Source organism: Schistocerca piceifrons, chromosome 1 (genome assembly GCF_021461385.2).
Source record: "Schistocerca piceifrons isolate TAMUIC-IGC-003096 chromosome 1, iqSchPice1.1, whole genome shotgun sequence".
Taxonomy (NCBI): domain Eukaryota; kingdom Metazoa; phylum Arthropoda; class Insecta; order Orthoptera; family Acrididae; genus Schistocerca; species Schistocerca piceifrons.
In genome coordinates, this window is record NC_060138.1 from 144,811,488 (window position 1) to 144,834,384 (window position 22,897).

The 22,897-nt window shown below is 40.7% G+C and overlaps 1 protein-coding gene across 1 annotated transcript in view; it reads left to right on the forward strand.

Moving 5' to 3' along the window:
- Positions 1-1,473: 1,473 nt before the first annotated feature.
- LOC124790933 (glutamate receptor ionotropic, kainate 5-like) overlaps positions 1,474-22,897 on the forward strand; it is a 173,461-nt gene continuing 152,037 nt past the window's right edge. Inside the window, exon 1 of the mRNA XM_047257824.1 lies at positions 1,474-1,944. Coding sequence (XP_047113780.1) covers positions 1,474-1,944 — 471 coding nt within the window. The remainder of the gene's footprint in view (positions 1,945-22,897) is intronic.

Genomic DNA, 22,897 nt, shown 5'->3' on the forward strand with positions numbered 1-22,897 from the left:
CTATTTTTGGTCTGGTGCTTATAGTTTCCGGCTAGCCGGTGTGCGGCAGTCGGTCGGTTGGTGTGGATCAACCATGAAATTTCCCCACGGTGCAGTGGGCTGGGCCTGCTGGCAGTCTCTACGCAGTGTCGGAGTGTGTGAGCTGTTCCGATTGCGACGGGGTTCGTGGCTCACCGACCCAGGACATCAAAGTTGAGTGGTGATGTAATTACTGAAGCGAGACTGTTCACATTGTGAGGTTGGTTTTCATGGTTGGCTGTTAGGGTATTCCCGAGAGCAACAGCGAATGTTCGAGTTAGTGAAAGTTTGGCCACAATCCAGTGGAGTTTAACTGCATTTTGGTTATTTGAAGTCCAAGTGCATGAGCGGAATTTTCTGCCTTGTGCCCGTTACCCGGTTACCTGCACTGGCTGCCGACGTAAAATTCAGGCAGTGTACTTTCCTCACCGCGTTGCCGCCCTCCAACACGTGTGTGTAGTTTTGACAGCTTTGCATACTTGGTTGTGGGCGGCCATGCCTTTTACGTTTTGGCTTTGGAGTTCCTTGTGCACTGGTCGGGTGGAAAGCACGTCGTCTTGTTGGTGGGACTGTTGACTGTCTCTTTGTATGAAATATGAAAGGAATATGAAAGGAAAGTTACCGTGTGACGAATCATCAAAGTAACATATGGTAGGATTTTTCTCCGTAATTAGACGGTAAATACCCACCAAACTCACGATAACATGTTAGAACAGTAAAGGGTAGCTTCCAAAAGTGTCACGAATCAAAAACTCTGATAATAACGGATTTAGACTAAAAACGAAGACTAACATACGGTAGCAACTCTCGCAGAAAAGACTAGCTTAATCTGAAGCAAACCAGTGTGAACAATACCCATACAGTGAAGGGAAACAAGTATAATTCTGAATTATAGACATATTATAGGTAAAAGTCATAAACTGTCGAAAGTGAGGAAAATTGATTAGGAGAAACGTAAAGCGATACGCCGAGTGACGGAACGCAAAGTCCCGATAGTAGGTCGTAGTGCGCCAGCTGACACGCACAACGCGTGAGTTTCGCAAGTAGGCCAAATTGCGCTGGCCGCAGCGAACGACTCGTGTTTCCGGGCCCAACCGCGGGAGTCAGCAGCGTACGCGAGCTCACAGTCCCCACCTGGTCCCGCGAACTATGTTGCCAGCTGACGTGCGGAGCTTACCGCGGCGCTCAGTGTCGATCGGACATCGCCGGCGAAGCCACCCAGCCTACATTCGGCCTCGCTCTGTGGCGTATTGCTTTTGGGACTTACTTCTCGCAATGTGGTGCCGCACACGCATCGCGCACCAAATAAAGGTCAATCTTTAAGAACTATAACACAAATCCGCAATCCTGGATCGAGCACGCCAACTAAGTGGTGCTAACACCACACCCAAGTCGACGAAAGGGACGCTTAGTAGAGCGCAGAGCAGCACCAGTAGCAAAGTATCGCCTATAGGAATGGCGTCTGGTGCCCACGAATATGCCGTCATGTCACCGAGCCAGAAGATCGCTGCAATTGACGAGCTATTAAATGACATTGGGGCGGAATTAAAGGCCAAACACGTATCGAGTAGCGTACTGAATACAATAAGGAATAAAATATTCCCTTTGGCTTTCCAACTCACGTCAGCAGAAGCAAAGGTCGAGCTGCTGCAAGAGCAGAACAAAGATCTACTGCGCGAACTTCAGCACTCAGCTGCCGCAGTGAAGGACCTTAGAATTGAGTCTTTCACAGAACAGGTCAACAAACTCGAGGAAGACAATACAAAACTCGCTGAAATAAACCAAGAGCTCAGGGACCAAATTAGGGAACTGACAGGAAAGGTTACTGAACAGGCACAGCAACAGGCCAAGACACTAACATACGCTGCGGCACTCTCCACCGCACCCAAAGAACATAAACGCATTGAGGTGGCAAAAGCCAAGCAGGCAACCACTCTCTTCATAAAGTCTACCAACAACCAAGACACGAAAACAATAAAACAAACGTTGACAAAAAACATCAACCCAAGACGAGACAACCTACACATTAAGTCAATAAGAAACACGAAGACAGCTGTGATTGTCGAAGCACCAACACAGGAGGACTGTAGGAAAATAATAGAAAAGACGAAAGATATTGAGAATACCGCGTGTGAGGGGCCAAGAAAGCGGCAACCTTTGGTGGTAGTCTATCGAGTGACAGACACTATCTCAGATAGAGAATTTCTTGAGTGTCTATACGACCAAAATCTCAGTGACGGTTTCACAAAAGACAAATTCGACGAAGACGTGAAAATCAGATTCCGCACAGGGCCCAAAGGAAAGGGATACAACCATCAAGTGTTGGAAGTCACACCCAGAATTTATTGGCACCTCACCAAAAAAGGAAGGGTGTACATAGACTTCCAATCCCTATCTGTCAAAGACTTTACGTCAGTGAGCCAGTGTTACAACTGTTGTGACCTTGGCCATACAACCAAAGCCTGCGCAGACACAGGTACGACCTGTTCAAGGTGTGGTAAAAAGGGCCACAAACGCGCGGACTGTCGAGCATCAGAGCCCATCGATTGCATTCCCTGAGAAACAGAAACCGAATTTGCAATAAGAGCAGGGGTGGCGTCTGCCAGACCTACAAACAGCTGCTTGATAGACTAATTGACAGTACTGACTATGGCAACTGAACACCCCCTGAGTCAACCAACATGCTCCATAAATCAACTCCTGAAAAAACAAGATCATACAAATCACCATCCACCAGGCACCGAAACCATCTACGTGCAATACTCTGGCGTAAGAGGCAAAAACTATTACCTGACGACTACCCCAACAATGGTCACATTCCAGGCTTGATACACAATACAAACCTGGAGGACAGCCATCACGCAATCACTGAATACATAGACGACCTAACACACAGGACAAATGTCACCAGAAGCCGCCAAACTAATCAAAAGACGAATAATGTACTGGATGACATTCCAGACGACCCTTATGAACAGGATAGATGAACTCGAAGACGAACTGCAGAGAATAGACATGATAACCCCAAATCTTGATACCGACAGACCAGAAAACCACATCACACATGACCAACCAAAGCAACTGCACAAAACAGCGTTGCTAACGACTCAAGATCACCCATCCACTCCAGCACAACGACGCACATACGACACTACAAAATGCGAAGGACGCATCAAACCAATCAAATTCATACAAAGTGAGACCTTGAACCCAACGGTGCTAAACGCAACCGTAACGCAAGCCAGCACAACTGGAGCCCAAACGGAAAACACCGACAAATCAGACACATCAGACTGTAATCAAATCAAACGCAAAATAACTATCTCTGACTCACTGACAGAGGAAGAAGGCGACGTCTATTTCTCCCCTTACGCCAGAGATTGTAGTGTTCATAACAATGATATTCAAAACCGTAATACCGACCTTGAACAGGCCACAGCGCCGGCAGACACCACTAATGCCACACAAAAAGCAGTAGCAACAACCGCAACAAAAGTCTGCGGAGGGTCTGGCAATAGAGGCGACAGTGCGCATAACATACCAAAAGCTGTTATGGCTGTCACAGATAGCGTAGACGAGCAGTCAAGTGTGAACCAAATCACGTCAAATAAATGCAGAATGGGGGCACAAATAACCAACACATCTAATACACATCAAGACTGCACAAACGAAACACACACACAAAAAAAAAAAAACGAATCATCACAGCCTTTAGGAAACTAAAACCGCACAGAAAACCCAAACAGCCTAAGAGAGTCAAGAAAGTGAAAGCGTGTGACGACCAGTCGCGGCAATCGCAGGCTGCCTTAAAACTTAGTGATACAAAAGTGCATAACCCTGATGATACCAACAGCTTCGCAGCCCCCCAACCAACAACGTCAATGCCGACGCCCAAGGAAGTCCCCACAACAATCAACGAGGACGCGCCCCCCGCAGAGGTGCACAGCAACGCCACTACACCATCACGACACGTCACGGCTGCAGAGACGCCAACACACGCCATCGTCACCGCTAGTTTTAGTTACGACAAGTTAGATATAAATGTAAAATTAAGTAGACTAGAAAAAAGAGACATCTTAGAGACGGCACAGAGGATGCTCATCCGCACCCTACACCCGTACGGCCATTCTGTTTGTTTCCGTACATCGGAGCAAACCGATAGACTGATTCTCAAAACGGAGAATATTCCAACAGATCCAGAAAGCCTACTAGACCTGCTCATGCAGGTGTGCGCCCGCAGGGAGGAACCATTCGATATGGACAAACTTTACAAGGATCATGTAAGGGCTCGTGGGAGAACATACTTCGATTACAGTCAAACTGGCAGCAAGTGCTACGTATACTTGTAAATTCGGAGCTCCCACGGGTCCCACGTGAACTAAAAAGTGACATTCTGTGCATACCGGAGCCCTACACTAGACAACGGCATATCCCCAACTTTCCTCCAAGTGCGGTGACAGTTGCGGAGGGGACAGGCTGCATGGCATCTGTCATTATCTTAAACAAAGAAATACATCCAGTCAAAATTACAGAACTCTGTTCCGAGCACCTAGTTACAGTTGAAGTCACACACAAGGGGGATACTTGGATCATCGCGTCGCTGTACGCCCAATTCTGCCATTGCATCAAACCATACGCAGACCTCATCAGAGATGTTGGGCAATACGCTGGCAACAAGAAACTTCTCATCTATGCAGACATTAATGCCAGATCAACCCTGTGGCATTCAGACAGAACTGACGACGGAGGTAGAATGATAAATGACATCATCCAAGCAAACAGACTACACGTACTCAACAAGGAAGGACATCACCCGACTCACATCGGACACAACGGTCATTCATCAAACATAGACATCACCCTCGTTAATACTGCCGCCATCAACCACGTACGAGACTGGACATGACCAGATCACTGCTAGCGACCACAACATCGTCACACTAACCTTAAGTGGTACACCAAACGTCAACACAGAAACACAACCAAAAAGATTATTATTTGACAAAACAGACTGGGACAGAGTCAGACTAAAAATACATGACCGCATACCGCAAGACGTTACCGGCAGTCTTGATTACAGAGCACACATGCTGACAGATATCATCACACACACACACAGAACACCTGCATACCCACACAAAGAATGACAAAACACCAAAACATTCCCTTGACTACATAATTAACACGACTCAAACAAGACTCAAAACGTAAACGTAAGCTTTACCAACGAGCAATTTCAGATAGAGAAAGACAATTACGGCTGCACGACTATGGCTTGCCAAGGACAAATATAAACTTGAGCTGAATAAGACCAGGAAAGACCACTGGAATAGCCATGTAGCAGCACAAACACAACTAAAAATTTGGGGGGAACCATACAAAATCGTGACAGAGAAAATTAAGAGCCCACTGGTTCTGGAAACGCTGCGACAGGAGGGTGGTGAGATGACTAAGGGCTGGAGACGCACAGCGGAGTTCCTGCTGAGCAAACTCCTGCCTGACGACATAGCAAACACAGACACACCACAACATGTAGCACTGAGACGCGAAGTAGACACAGTATACACCACACCAACCGTCACCTGTCCATTTGCGCAGGAGGAAGCGGCGACAGCGATCTCAGTACTCAAAAACAAAAAGCCGCCTGGACCGGATGGTATCCACTCTGAGGTACTCAAACAAATTGCACCGCAGATCACCCCGTTTCTCACAACGTTGTTAAACGATGCATTAAGGCTGGGCCGTGTGCCTGCAGTGTGGAAGACCTCGAAGGCGGTTATCATCAAAAACGCTCCAGACAAAGACCCATCAGACCCCAAGTCATACAGACCAATTTGCCTTATCAATACACTCGGTAAAGTACAAGAAAAACTACTCTGCAAAAGACTACAAGCACACCGAACACTACGGGGACTGACACCACACCAATACGGCTTCAGGGAAGAGAAATCTATAGACGACGCAATTAAGAGAGCACTCCAAATAGTACACGACACACCCTCCAAATACACACTTGCAATTATGATAGATATCTCAGGTGTCTTCGACAACCTCTGGTGGCCGGCCTTGTTCAAGAGGCTCAGACACCTGCAGGTACCGGAGTCTCTGTATAATAGTTTCATGGACTATTGCAGAGACAGAGTGGTCGTTTGGCAAATGGATAACCAGAAAGTGATTAAACGAATTACAATAGGCTGTCCACAAGGGTCGATCTGCGGCCCCATCTTCTTGGACATAATTATAGAACCGCTCCTACAGTTACTAGAGGAGCACATCTTGACAGATGGAGTTGTCTCTTATGCTGATGATCTACGCGTCGTAGTTTCAGCAAACAACCGTACCCAGCTAGAAGAAAGAGCTAATGAAACTCTTCGGACAATAACCCAATGGTGCACAGATCATAAGTTAAAGATAGCAGGAAACAAAACAGCTTATACATTGCTAAAGGGTATCCTGCGCAGGAACCCAATAGTCAAAATCGGGGACACAAACATAAAAAGACTAGCAGTCACACGCTATCTAGGAGTATACATTGATGAACGACTGAACTTCCACGAACACATGCGAATATGCACACACAAAGCAGAAAAGATACTACACAAACTGGCTAGACTAAATTCGGAACAATTCAGATTACCCTTGTCAGTCACACTAACATACCATTGCGCTCTTTTCGAGTCAGTACTATGCTTTGCTGCCAGTACGTGGGCCCACAGATTAAATCTCTCAACCAACAGAACCATTGTACGTCGAGGGCAAAGAAGTGTTCTACTTCGACTAACAGGGGCATTCAACACAACATCAAATGACGCACTACGTGTCGTCATGGGAATCTTCCCCATAGATATCACCATCAGGTACCGCGCAGCAATGTACTGGCTTAGGATGGGGAGAATAGACCAGGTTCGGCAGATCACTGGTGTACCGATTGAGGCAACACGCCAACTCAGAGCATGGCGAGTGGATACCTGGCAGAGTGGGTGGACCAACAGCGATAAGGGCCGCCGTGTGTACACCTTCTTCCCTGACATCCGGGAAAGACTAAAACTAAAACATATCGATCCCAGCCGCGGTATGGTACATTTCATCACAGGACATGGCCCTTATCCCACGCACCTGTACCGCGTGAGTCTGCAGCAGACTAATAGATGCACATGCGGGGAAGAAGATTCCCCTGAACATACTTTCTTCTTCTGTGGACAACGCACGGACAGAAGACACGCAGCACACATAAATCGCCTGAACGCACAGAACGAACTACATGCCATAATACGCGACCTGGAAAGGTGGACTGAACTCAACAAACTAACTGACGAAATCTCGAACATCCAACAAATAGAATACTTGCGCAACAGACCCTAGCGAAGGCAAGTCGGTCCAAACAGACACCATGATGCCCAGGGGAACACAGATATGATTAGCACCACGAGAAATGAAGAAGAAACAGATACAGACCAGGGCACCAATACAGATATTGAAGCGTCCAGCGCGGATGATCTATAGTGTCAACCAAGCCCACCTCAAAGAACAGGTTGGAACAACCGACAAGAGGTGCACGAGTCACACACAATCCTAAAAAAAGATTGTACCTTATATGTAAATGGTTAACCGCACCTCCATGTCTAATAAGAGCTTAAAGCTAGGTACCTCTTCAAGGGACCTACGCCTTCTGTTAAGAGGCAGCGCACAGTCTGGATGGAAGGAGCTTAATTGTGGTCCCTCTCTTTTGAGCCCAACCCGACGGATACCTATGGTAGATCGGGGAAAACCACCGTTCAGGCTGTGTTGCTGGCGGGGCCGGAAGGTGCTAACTGCCACACCACGTATCATTATAAGTCTCACTGGCTCAGCGTGAATTGTTTGTACAACCAACCTACACAGCCTATACCTCAACCTCCACTACACTAATAACTTCTGATCTGAAGCTTAAAGTTAGGCACCTCTTCAAGGGACCTACGCCTCCTGGTAAGAGGCGGCGCACGGCCTGGACGGAAGGATCTTAATTGTGGTTCCTCTCTTTTGAGCCCAACCCGATGGATACCTATGGTAGATCGGGGAAAACCACCGTTCAGGTCGTGTTGTCGGCGGGGCCGGGAGGTGCTTGCGCCTGATGTACTCTACTAGGAGCCTTGTAGGCTCAACACAAGCCTTTATCGTCATTACCTTTATTACTATTACCACAAGAACCCTTTCATTAGCAACTTTGAGCCAAGCACGAAATCAGTTACCTCTCTATTGTATATCGTAAATAGTTTGGCATGCTGGACATGGAGGTCTTCGTCTTAGTTTCTAGCTTTAACGTACCATAATCTCTTCTAGTTAAGTTAGTTTTAAGGATGGTAGATGTTAAAGGCATGGTGAGCGATGGCCAGCGTCTTGAGGGTCATTCCAAGACCCGGGCCGCCACCCACAACCAGGTGACGGGCAATATTATACCTATCTCTTCTATATTCAATTCTCTTCCTTCCTTCTTTCTAAATATTTAATTTCGTTTTGTTTATTAACATCTCACTTGATTTTGTATTAGTTATAAGTTTTTCTAATGCTGCACAAAAAAAAGATATCAAATGGATGTAAACAAATAGAGCCCGCCTCCACGTGGCGGGACACGGGCAACGGTGTGAGTGGGGACGGGAGCCGGGGTGGTGTTACTTTCAGTCACACCGGACTCCGGACCCAGACACAGCGGCTAAGTGGCAACATACGACCCACCATAAGAAATTAGACGGTGGGTCATAAAAAACAAGCAGCTAGTGAAAAAAAAATCTCTCTTGGTTGGGTTGCCGGCGGATCAGATATAGTTGGGTCGACTGCCTGTCTCCCCTAAGTGAACGCTAATACTTCAAGTGCAGACCGACCCCCGGAAACTTCTGAGCGCCGCTGTCTGTACTGCCTTTTCTTATTGGTGTTTGATTGTGTATTTCAATGGCTTTTAGTCGATGGTTGGAATTTGTATGCTTTTAGTTGGGTTTTAAATTATGGGCCTTCAGCCGCTTTAAAATTGGAGGTTCCTTGCTCGTTGAGTCTTGCATTGTTTGGGCCTTCAGCCTCTTTTAAAATATTTTTTGGATAAAGTTTGGGCCTTCTTCCTTTTGAAAATTTATTGTAGTTGTGTTTTTCAATAGCGTCTTCAGCCGCTTTAAAATTTAAATTCCTTACTTCTTAAATCGTCGATTATTTGGGCTTTCAGCCAGTTTAAAATATTGTTTAAAGATAAAACCTTGGGCCATCTGCCTACTAAAAATTATTTTAGTTGTTTTAAGTAATCGGCCTTCAGCTGTATTTAAATTAAACTTCTTGTCTTTCAAGTATCAGACTGTGTGGGGCCTTCAGCCTGATTGAAGATAAGACCTTCTGCCTTGTGCTTTTTTTTAAATTAATTTTACCTGCAGTCTTAAATCATGGGTCTTCAGCCGTCTTTCAATTAAACTTGTTTGCTTTTCAAGTGTTAGATTTGTTGGGCCTTCAGCCAAATTATAGAACTTATTTACGTGAGGCCTTCTGCCTTCTAAACATTCTGTTTTGAATCTGGATTTTAAGTTAATGGCTTTCAGCCGTTTTTAAATTTAAGGCATAAGACAGTTTAGCCTATTCAGCCGAAAACTAAGTTCAAAAAAGTTTTGCTGTATTGTTTGGACAACTAAATAAATTTATAGGTGTTTGAGTGTAACTACAGCCCCTTTTGACCCCTTTCCACAATTCCAACTATCTGTTATGTCCTGCGGACGTAAGCAGGGCGTATCAGTAGGCTTTAGGGAGAGACGGGTAATATACATTATGTACAAGAGTCAACATGGGATAATAAGAGTGGACGACCAAGAACGACGCGCTTGGATTAAAAAGGGTATAAGACAGGGATGTAGTCCTTGCCCCCTACTGTTCAATCTGTTCATCGAAAAAATAATGATGCAAGCAAAAGAAAGCTTCAGGAGTGGAATTAAAATTCAAGGTGGAAGGTTATCAATGATACAATTCGCTGATGACATTCCTGTTCTGAGTGAAAGTGGAGTATAATTACATGATCTAATGAATGGAATGGACAGTCTAATGAGTACAGAATATGTATTGAGAGTAAATCGAAGAAAGACGAAAGTAATGAGAAGTAGCAGAAATGAGAACAGCGGGAAACTTAACATCAGGATTGAGGATCAGGAATCAGACGAAGTTAAGGAATTCTGCTACCTAGGTAGCAAAATAACCAATGATGGACGTAACAAGAAGGACATTCAAAGCAGACTAGCGCTTGAAAATAGGGCACTCCTGGGCAAGAAACCTCCACTAATACCAAACATAGGTCTTAATTTGAGGAAGAAATTTCTCAGAATTTACGCCTGGGGCACAGTGTTGTACAGTAGTGAAACATGAACTTTTGGAAAACGAAACGGAAGAGAATCGAAACACAGAGATGTTATGCTATAGGCAAATGTTGAAAATTAGGTAGACTGGCAAGGTAAGGAACGAGGAGGTTCTCCACAAAATCGGAGAGGAAAGGAATATTTGAAAAACACGGACAAGGAGAAAGGACAAGATGATAGGACATCTGTTAATGGTTTCCAAGGTACTGGAGGGAGCCGTAGAGGGCCAAAACTGTAAAGGAAGGCAGAGAATACATCCAGCAAATAATTGACAACGTAGGTTGCAAGTGCTACTCTGATATGAAGGTGAGAAATTTGTGACGAGCTGCATCAGACCAGTCAGAAGAGAGATGGCAAAAAAAAAAGAAAGAAATTATAATCTAGACATGTTCTGTGTATCTTGCACACTCCATCTTTTTTTGGTTACATTTTATGGCTCAAGATGATTATTTATTTGTAATAGTTTTTTATTGAATGAACTTTTTAGCCAGTAAAAACTAGTTTTTAGGAAATATACTTTGATATATGTTTCAAGTTTATACAGTTCCTCACGTTTTGGATTTTTCTGGAACTTTATTATATTGCTTGACTTCTTGGTGAAACAAAGTGGTTTATTCTTTTTATCTTGGTGCCAGCAGCCATTGTATCAGGTTCAGGAATCATGTATAGAGCTATTCGCTGAATATTGCCCTACGTTTTTCTGTATAAAAGCTGTAGTTTCAAAAATGTATTCATCTCCTCCCCACAAAATTATTTAAATGAAAATGAACCAAGCGTAAACTCCCCACAAAATTATTAATTAAATGAATTTTTTAATATTGTAACCTCTGAACAAAATTGGCTCCCATTTACAATCTGTGTGCAGAAATGCATTCACATTTAACGTTCCCACAAATTCTTTTCTCATTTAATGTTAAGTTCGAAACAGAAAAATTCCTAAACATCAAAATAATAAAAAAAAATTTAGTAACCTGGTAAATTTTATGACGACAGCAGCGCTGCGCCTCGGCCCTGTATTCTGAATAAAAAAGCAAAAATTCTTACCTCAATAAAAACAGCAAATATATCTGCTCTTACATAAAAATTTTCGACACAGCTCCGTGCAATGCTGGCATATGCTTTGTGAATCGTGAAAGGAATAATTATTCATTGGATAAAATTTTTAAATTGAAATGAACGCTTTTTTAAAAAAAAAATTACTTTAGATTATAAAAATTATCATTGGGGCATTTTTTCAAGAAATTAAATGACAATTAATATACATTACTAGATATGCGCAAGGCTGCTTCTTTACCTTCTACAACAATACTCATCCTCCAGAGTCCTGACCAGAGTCCCGAGCAGAGCAGACAGCCGACACGCGCCGACTACCTCCGACTCACGCAGACTCACGCAGACCACTGTCGACACGCGCATACTAGCGCAGACTAGCGACAAGCAACAACTAACGACATACTGCTCTCTAGTCAGAGACTCTCCTAAGTCTTGCCTATTGCAGGCAGCGCATATAGCGCATACCTCACCTGTTACATATCCCTCCACAGTGGGGGGGGGGGGGGGGGGCAAAAATTTGGCAGCGATGGTGAGTCAATTGGACTTGCCATGAGCACAGATTTTTCCTAATTAACTAAGTTTACAATCACAGAATATATACATATATATAAGTGCAGAACATGAAATAAAATATAGTGCACATGCACTGAGTACAGAACATATCAAGCAAAGACAAAATGTGTACACAATGAGTACAAAACATATTAACAAATGACAAAAAGTGCACACGCACTGTAGTACAGAACATATCAGGAAATCGCAAAATGTATAGGCATTGGGTACAAATCATATTAACAAATGACATAAAGTGCACACGCACTGTAGAAGCCTTAAACATTTTTACAACAAATAAACATATCAAGGAGTAAAATAAACTGCACACGGACTATAAAAGTCTTTAGCATATTTACATAATATATCATGGAGTGAAATAAAGTGCACACGCACTGTAGAAGTCTTTAGCATTTTTACATAACATATCATGGAGTGAAATAAAGTGCACACGCACTGTAAAAGTCTTTAGCATATTTAGGACAACTGATCTTGTTAACAAATGAAATGAAGTGCACACGCACTGTATATGTCTTTATCATTTTACAAGAATTTAAACGCACTGTATAAGTGTTTACCATTTTACAAGAACTAGGAAAGGAATGGGAAGGATTGCGTCATGGTTGTAGCACATTAGGTTGCACGCAGCTGCACTGAAGGTCCATATCTTTCTACAGAAGCACAACACCAAGTGAGACAATCTGAAGTTCTTTTCCCTGAAGTATTAATCAGTGTAGCCAACACACTGAAATGTCGTATTAATATTCCATGTTATCATTTTGGTAGTACATTAGGTACACCAAACAGTGGGACCATAATAATATCTCCATCGCTCAAGGTGGTGGACAGCATGTCGTGTCAACACCACGTTCTTGTAAGGTACACCAACGTAGAATTAGTGCAGAAACGAAATTTAGTGCTCCATGAGCATGAGGATAGACAGGACAAACGGATATTACAGTAATTTCTGGTAATTAGGTTAGAAGGTGAAGTACATTAAGTATTATGCCAGTCATCATTGATAATTACACTAGTCTATTAACTGATTTTAAGTAATTCGTGGCACTCATCGCCCAGTTACTGAACATTTCTGTACCATGTATGAAGTATTACAGAATAATGTTCATAAGTTATCTGTTTACAGAGAACATTGGCACTCACTGGCCAGATACAAATCATCAGAGGTCATCATTCAAAACAGGAGCTAATTCATATATATAGCATAAAAGTGACATAATATAGATTTAAAGTATAAGAAACAGTGGCATTCGTTGGTCAACAAGTATTCATTATTACAAAACATTTTTCATCATTCAAGTGACATATGACATATTTAAAAATAATTATTGGCACTCATTGGCCAGTTACTAAACATGTAGCAAGTATTGAATATTACAAAACATTATTCATAACTCATCTGATTGCAGTAATTATTGGCACTCATTGGCCAGTTACAAAGTATACATATAGTTTTACAAAACATTATTCAGTATCATTCAGAAGTCATCATTCAAAACAAGAGTTAATTATTGGAATAGCATTAATGCATAAGTCATCATTCAGTATTACTCAGAACTCATCATTCAAGTGACATAGGACATATTTAACATGTAACACACTGTAACTATTACTCAAGGTCTGTAGTCGACTAATACATAGACATAATGGATTCAATACAACAGAGAAATTTGTATTATATTTAGAACCAGAAATATATCTTAAACTGGTAGCATTATTTGGTTGTATGCTGGTAATAGTTGGGACTAGTAATAATTTTTTTTTTTTGCTAGCAATGCATTGCGTTGGGATCGATAATTAATTGTTGGGACATGAAAATATTTTTCCTTTTGACTTATTGCTGGAAATAAGGATTAATAACGTCATTCGTTATGAGTCAGCTGTAGCAAGGTTATGAAACAAGTAGAGTATATGTGATCACATACATGAATGATACACACAAATGGGTAAAAAAAATGCAAGTATTAGAACAGGTTTAATAACTAACTGCTTATAGCACATTAATTTCATGAATAGCTTCTCCTGGAAAAAATACAAAATGGATTATTAAACTGAAAGAAGAAACGCATATTATGCTGAAAAGTAGTGAACTTCGAATTAACAGGTAATGAAATGTATAAAAAATATATATATGTTCTCTAGCTGTCCTTTCCAAAACCTTCAGTCATCATACCATGCGACAAGACATACTGTCAAAACGAACTGCAACAAATATCTAAATAACTACATAGCATTTCTTAACTAACAGTAAATATATAAACTTCAGCATTATTTTCATCTGCAAAGAAATAATTCATTATCATTACTATCATCACCTGCAAAGAAAAACTTCATTATCCATATCACTATAATTCGATTATTATCATCACCTGTAAAGAAAAACTTCATTATCCATATTAGCATATTCTGCATCATTATTCATCACCATTCATTATCATCTACAAAAAAGTCACTTCATTATTCATTATACAACTATTCATAGTATAGAATTCCTTATTACTAGCATATTTCATCACTAAAACTAAGATGTGTAGTTCTGTCTGACAGTCTGCATCAATCACCTCGTATTCTGAAAGAAAAAATTAGTTAAGACTGCTATCATACGATGTGTATAGTATATTCTTGTTAATGCTTGTTAATTCTGATCCATTTACTCTTCGTGACGAGGTATTGCATCTTCTTTCGGTCATTCCGAAGGTGAAATTCCCATTTCTGTTTAATGTATTTCTTTTACACGTTATTTCTTTCTGAAAATAATGAACAATGATTAATGTCTTGCATTTAAATCATATACCCATGAAATAAAAGCTGATTTCTAGTGATATAATTGAGCATACAGCGTAGCATGACAGAAAACGTAATATGTCAAAAAACATAGACAGTGTTCAGATGCAAAAATGTACACTGAATCTCACAATGTAGCAGCAAAAAAAATGTAAAAATAGTCACGATGTTGAGATATCATAAGGCAAAATGTCAAAGTCAACTGGTGTTTGTTATATCTTAAAGATTACATAGTGCATACAAACAAAACAGGAAAACAATCATACATACATGAAAAATGCAAAATGTGCACGGTCTGATGTATAACGACAAGAAAAGCGACCTGCTAACCTTACCTTGCCGGGCACTTGCCAAGAAAAAATACGATAATCATCAGTAAGTAATCACATAAATATAATTGCATAAGTGGTCATAAAATGTGTAAGTTTATTTGGAAAAATGTGCACGGTCTAATGTGTAACGACAAGAAAAGCGACCTGTTAACCTTACCTTGCCGGGCACTTGCCAATAAAAAATACGATAATCATCAGTAAGTGTTCATGTGAATATAATTGCATAAGTGGCCGTAAAAAAACTCAGCAAATGGCATTACAATGTGATAAATCATAAAGTATATTCATTAAATAAAAGGTTTGACGTTGGAGACGTGGTGGTTCCCTTTGGTTTTTCTGGTTCTCAAAGTTTCGACGTGTACTACATTGGGGTGAGGAATGCTGCGAATTCGATATGGACCTGCATATAGAAGCTCAAATTTACTACACCTACCTTTTCCTCTATTAGATAAATAATGTGTGCGTACTAATATCTTCCCCAATGTGAAAGTCACGGCGTGTACAAACCTATTTTTGCTGTCTTCTCCGGCGCTCTGCGGCACGTTTGATGTTGTTCAGCACAATGTCCATTTTTTCATGGTGTCGTAGTCGACGAGATGTAGGAAAGGTTACTAATTCTTTAGTTTTGTTAGGTGGTTCAACATTTTTCAGTGTAACAGACGGAGATAGCATAGTAGATTCATTTGGTATGGAATTAATTACATCCTGGAATGAGAGTATGTGTGTGTCCCAATCAATATGTTTTTTATGGCAGTATATTCTACATAGTTTACCAATTTCTTTCATTAATCGTTCACAAGGGTTCGAAGAAGCATGGTACCTGGATATATAGATCGGAGAAATGTTTCTAGCTCGTAACATACGTGTCCATACAGCAGATCGAAACTGTGATCCATTGTCGGAAATTACTTTCAATACATGTCCTACATGAAATAGAAAATGTTTTACAAATGCTTGCGAAACAGTTTTAGCAGTAGCTTTGCGTAACGACGTGAAGGTAACAAATTTTGAAGTGAGTTCAACAGCGATAAAGATGTAGCAAAAACCTCTATTAGTTCTGGGAATCGGACCAAAATTGTCTACAGCGGCCATGTGTCTCAATTTAACAGGTACAGTGGGATGTAATGGAAGAATATGTGAAGTCGTATCTGACTTAGCTTTCTGGCAGATTTTACATGACACTAAAACTCGTCGAATACGTTTCTCCATGTTGGTAAAATAACAGTTCTGTCTCAGTATAAGAAAACATTTTCTGGCTCCGTAATGTGCGTAACTTAAATGAGTATACCAAATTAATTTGTTAACAAGTTCGTCAGGAATGCATAATAACCAATTGTTGCTGTCAGGGTGAGAGCGGAGAAACAGAATATTATTGCGTACAGTGTAATGGTTTCTAATGGTAACATTATTCCTATCTTGCCAAAGGTGTTTAATTTCTTTCCATACGTTGTCTTTATTTTGCTCTTGTGCTATGTCTTGTAATGACGACGAAATGAAATTTTCAAATGCAACTTGTTGAATGTACATGACGCTGAAATTTGCTTTGCAGAAGTTGGTTTCGATGTCTTGCTGATTGTTGCTGAGAGAACGGGATAGTGCGTCTGCTACAATATTTTGTGTACCGGGAATGTGAACAATTGTAAAATTAAATTCCTGCAAATAAAGTTTCCATCTGCTTAATCTGTCGTGTGTAAATTTAGCCGAAAGTAAAAACTGTATCGCTCTATGATCTGTGTAGACGGTAGTGTGTCTTCCATTAAGAAAATGCCGAAATCTCGTAAATGCCCAAACAACACATAATGTTTCAAGTTCTGTGACAGAATAATTGCGTTCAGCAGGTGACAGAATGCGACTCGCAAAGGCGACGTTTTTAATTACTGTAGTACCATCTTCTTCAATTTCCTGAAAAATGTGAACGCCTAAAGCGGCGTTAGAACTGTCGGTGGCAATGGAAAAATTTCTAGTAAGATCTGGATGTGATAAAAGTGGTGCGTTCAACAAAGCTTGTTTCAGGTTCACAAATTCAGAATGTGCTTGCTTATCCCAGGACCAAATAGTGTTTTTACTTGTCAATTGACATAATCTAGGGGTGTCTAAAGCAGAGTAATGAATAAATTTACGAAAAAAGTTAATTACACCCAAAAAGCTACGTAGTTGTTTCTTCGTCGTAGGAACAGTAATGTCACGTAAAGCTTGAAGTTTTTCCAGGTCAGGCCTTCTGCTGAAATTACATGGCCAAGAAATTTTACAGAAGTTTTACCAAAGTGCGATTTACTGAGATTAACTGTGAGTCCTTGTGCACGAAAAGTTCGTAACAGTTGTTCAAGAATTAGATTGTGTCCAGACCAGTTAGCTTCTCCAATAAGAATGTCGTCTACATACGTTGTGATTCTGTCTTCAAGTTCCGTCGGAAGTATTGTATTTAAACCGCGAATAAATGCTGCTGAAGAAATAGTTAAACCAAACGGTAATTTACAAAATTGATAACAATCACCAAAACAGAGAAAAGCCGTGTACTTTCTGCAGTCCGGATGGAGTTGAATTTGCCAAAATCCCGATTTCAAATCTAATGTGGAATAAATTGCAGTACCATGAAATTTTTGTAGAAGTTCTTCTAGTGTCTGTGGGCGATCTGTTTCATTAATAATAATGTCATTGATGTGACGCGAATCAAGTACGAGGCGAAGTGAACCATCCTTTTTCTTAACAATATGGAGTGGATTTATGTACGGACTAACTGCCGGTTCAATAATTCCTTGGTCAAGCATAGCTTGCAATTCTTTCTTAACTTGTTCTCTATGAATATACGGAATGGGATAATGTTTGGCTTTAAATGCGTCGTGCTGTTTAACTTGAAATTCATACATAAAACCGGACATAGTACCAGGAACGTTGTCAAAAACTGGAGCTTGCTGTAAAAGAATTTTGCGTAGTTGTGTGCGTTCGTCGTCTGTATTTGCACTGCTCTGTTTAACTTTATCAGAAATCATCTGAATAACGTCATAGTCGGCTTCGTCTGGAGTATTATAGTTGTGTTCGTGCGTATCTGTTAACAATATGGAATGACAGTCTATGTTACGTGATGCAGAAATGACCTCTGTACGATTAATTGTTTATTCTTCTGCAGATAAAGAATGCTGAAATTCTAAAGCCAGTTGTACATTTTCATCCTTTAACATGAAATAGGAGTTTGAAAGTCAATAATTGCGTCGTGTTGTACCAGAAAATTCGTACCTGAAATAACGTCTGTCGTCAATAAGGGAACAATCAAAAAATTTGAGTGAAATGTATGACCTGCAATACAAAATGATAAATGTGTCTGTAATTTTACATCTACTCCTTTACCAGATACTGCTCCTTTTACTTTAGTTTTGCCTAATGGTAACGTAGGATAGGTATTCTCTTTATTACATTCGTTGAAAGTTTCCTCATTTATGACTGACATAGGAGATCCAGAATCGATTACTGCTGAAAATTTAGATGATCCAATTTTTTCTTCGATGACAGCGTGTGAAATGGTTTTTTGAATAACTGTTCTTTCCTGCAAACGAGTGTCTCGGATGTCATCAAAAGTAATAACATTTTCGTGAACATGAGTCTCTGTGTCAAAAGTATCGCTTACGTTGCTGGAAGATGCAACCTGTACTGTATTTAGTCAAATTCTATCTGACGTGCTATTATTTTAGGGAGGATGCTGTGGCATTTCAACTATTTGTACAGTTCTGTTATTTCGTCCTGACGTATTACGTTCAGGATGATATCTACTGTCTGGTTCATTCATGATAATATGTCTTTGCGGATGATATTGCTGCTGATAAGACCGACTGTTGTTAAACGTACGCTGAAAATTGTGCTCATTATTTTTACGTCTGTCATGATAGTCATTTCTATACGGTACACTGCAATAGGAATTGAAATAGTGTGTTTTCTGTACGTACTGGTTTCCATCTTGCTGTGCGTTACTATTTGGTGGGGCCGACGTTGTACGCGTACGCGGCGAAACATTAAAGCTTGGTTCACCTTGTACATTACATTGTTGGTTAGGTATGCTAACCGGCTGGCTTTCATGCTGTTGCGGTGAAAAACGTCTATTGTTACCAAAATGTGGTTCCTGTTGCTGATAATTTTGTCGATACTGACAATTAAAATTTTGTCTGTTATTAAAGTTCTGGTGGTTGTCGTTCCTAAAGCGTCTATTACCTTGTTGTTGTTGTGGCCTTCAGTCCTGAGACTGGTTTGATGCAACTCTCCATGCTACTCTATCCTGTGCAAGCTTCTTCATCTCCCAGTACCTACTGCAACCTACAGCCTTCTGAATCTGCTTAGTGTATTCATCTCTTCGTCTCCCTCTACGATTTTTACCCTCCACGCTGCCCTCCAATGCTAAATTTGTGATCCCTTGATGCCTCAAAACATGTCCTACCAACCGATCCCTTCTTCTAGTCAAGTTGTGCCACAAACTTCTCTTCTTACAAATCCTATTCAGTACCTCCTCATTAGTTACGTGATCTACCCACCTTATCTTCAGCATTCTTCTGTAGCACCACATTTCGGAAGCTTCTATTCTCTTCTTGTCCAACCTGGTTATCGTCCATGTTTCACTTCCATACATGGCTGCACTCCATACAAATACTTTTAGAAACTATACTCGATGTTAACAAATTTCTCTTCTTCAGAAACGATTTCCTTGCCATTGCCAGTCTACATTTTATATCCTCTCTACTTCGACCATCATCAGTTATTTTACTCCCTAAATAGCAAAACTCCTTTACTACTTTAAGTGTCTCATTTCCTAATCTAATCCTCTCAGCATCACCCGATTTAATTTGACTACATTCCATTATCCTCGTTTTGCTTTTGTTGATGTTCATCTTATATTCTCCTTTCAAGACACTGTCCATCCCGTTCAACTGCTCTTCCAAGTCCTTTGCCGTCTCTGACAGAATTACAATGTCATCGGCGAACGTCAAAGTTTTTACTTCTTCTCCATGAATTTTAATACCTACTCCGAATTTTTCTTTTGTTTCCTTTACTGCTTGCTCAATATACAGATTGAATAACATTGGGGAGAGACTACAACCCCGTCTCACTCCTTTCCCAACCACTGCTTCCCTTTCATGCCCCTCGACTCTTATAACTGCCATCTGGTTTTGTGAACAAATTGTAAATAGCTTTTCGCTCCCTGTATTTTACCCCTGTCAACTTCAGAGTTTGAAAGAGAGTATTCCAGTTAACGTTGTCAAATGCTTTCTCTAAGTCTACAAATGCTAGAAACGTAGGTTTGCCTTTTCTTAATCTTTCTTCTAAGATAAGTCGTAAGGTTAGTATTGCCTCACCTGTTCCAACATTTCTACGGAATCCAAACTGATCTTCCCCGAGGTCTGCTTCTACCAGTTTTTCCATTCGTCTGTAAAGAATTCGCGTTAGTATTTTGCAGCTGTGACTTATTAAACTGATAGTTCGGTAATTTTCACATCTGTCAACACCTGCTTTCTTTGGGATTGGAATTATTATATTCTTCTTGAAATCTGTGGGTATTTCGCCTGTCTCATACATCTTGCTCACCAGATGGTAGAGTTTTGTCAGGACTGGCTCTCCCAAGGCCATCAGTAGTTCTAATGGAATGTTGTCTACTCCCGGGGCCTTGTTTCGACTCAGGTCTTTCAGTGCTCTGTCAAACTCTTCACGCAGTATCTTATCTCCCATTTCATCTTCATCTACATCCTCTTCCATTTCCATAATATTGTCTTCAAGTACATCGCCCTTGTATAAACCCTCTATATACTCCTTCCACCTTTCTGCCTTCCCTTCTTTGCTTAGAACTGGGTTGCCATCTGAGCTCTTGATATTCATACAAGTGGTTCTCTTCTCTCCAAAGGTCTCTCTAATTTTCCTGTAGGCAATATCTATCTTACCCCTAGTGAGACAAGCCTCTACATCCTTACATTTGTCCTCTAGCCATCCCTGCTTAGCCATGTTGCACTTCCTGTCGATCTCATTTTTGAGATGTTTGTATTCCTTTTTGCCTGCTTCATTTACTGCATTTTTATATTTTCTCCTTTCATCAATTAAATTCAATATTTCTTCTGTTACCCAAGGATTTCTAAGGCCCTCGTCTTTTTACCTACTTGAACCTCTGCTGCCTTCACTGCTTCATCCCTCAGAGCTACCCATTCTTCTTCTACTGTTTTTCTTTCCCCCAGTCCTGTCAATTGTTCCCTTATGCTCTCCCTGAAACTCTCTACAACTTCTGGTTCTTTCAGTTTATCCAGGTCCCATCTCCTTAAATTCCCACCTTTTTGCAGTTTCTTCAGTTTCAATCTGCAGCTCATAACCAATAGATTGTGGTCAGAATCCACATCTGCCCCTGGAAATGTCTTACAATTTAAAACCTGGTTCCTAAATCTCTGTCTTACCATCATATAATCTATCTGATACCTTTTAGTATCTCCAGGATTCTTCCAGGTATACAACCTTCTTTTACCTTTGCTATTGAAATAGCATCGCTGATCGTAATTGCTGTATGATTGTTGACCTTGGTTACTATATGAAAAATTTTTGTTTGTAAAGGAATAATCTGATTGCTGCACCTCCAAAAGCTGTAACAGATCTCTGAATGCCGAAATATTCTCTTTCTGCTGACCCGTTAAAAGTGACACTCTTAATGATCGTGGTAATTTAGAAATACATAATTGAATAAGTGCAGATTCACTGTATGGTTCACTTAAGTACTGGTTTTGTTGGACCATGTGTTCAAAAAATTGCATGACAGTGGAAAAATTTGAGTTCTCATAATTCGGTAAACTAATTAATTGATCCTTAATTCCGCACTGTGTCGTCTTCGACCAATACGCTGACAGAAATGCATTCTGAAATTCTTCAACCGAGTAGCATTGTCTCGCAATCGGTCTCATACGAGTTGTCGGTTCGCCTTCCAAAAAACTGCAAATAAATTCAAGTTTATGTGTTATGGGCCAAGCCGGTGGAAAAGCAAAGCTAAATTGTTGTATCCAATCCAAGGGGTGAATCTGTGTTCTGTCATTTTTAAATACTTTAAATTTTCTCACTGATAGAAAATGTTTGTAATCAAAATTATCGTCTCTGTATGTCTGAACAGGTTCACGATTGCATGAGAATCCACTTGTCTGTGACTCTTCGGAATCTAACTCACATACTCTCTGTAAATTACCTACATTATACAGGCTGTGTGAGTCTGACAAATGTTCTCAAAGTGGCGTCTGCTGTGATGCGTTAAACGCTGAAACATTTTTCATCTCTGTTACCTCTTGCTGTAAAGTTGACAATTTTCTATGTAATGTCTTATTAGACGAATCTATCTCACTGATTGTCTGCTGTATATTTTGGAATTCAGGTGTTTGATTAAACGAAATTGGTGAAGTATCGTCTGATTTGCTGTCATTATTACTCTCAATAACGTCAATACGACTGGCCAATTCATCATATTTTTCAGTCAGTATTTTTACCTGATCATCGTTTTTAGTGTCACAAGCATTAATCTGTTTTTGTATTTTACGTGTGGTTTCGTTCAATTTTTTAACGTCTGCTTTGATGACATCTGGATCCTGTATTAGTTCTAATTGTTCAAGTCTGTCGGTCACTGTCTGAAAGTCTTCTGTGTGCGTGTCTGTTTTTGCTTTAAGATCGGAAATCTCATCACGCAATTCGGTGTTCAACTGTTTGATAGTATTACTTTCGTCTGATACTGTAGCAATATTGTTGTCTACGTATGTTTTTGCTTTCGTAAACAATTTACGTTTATCTTCC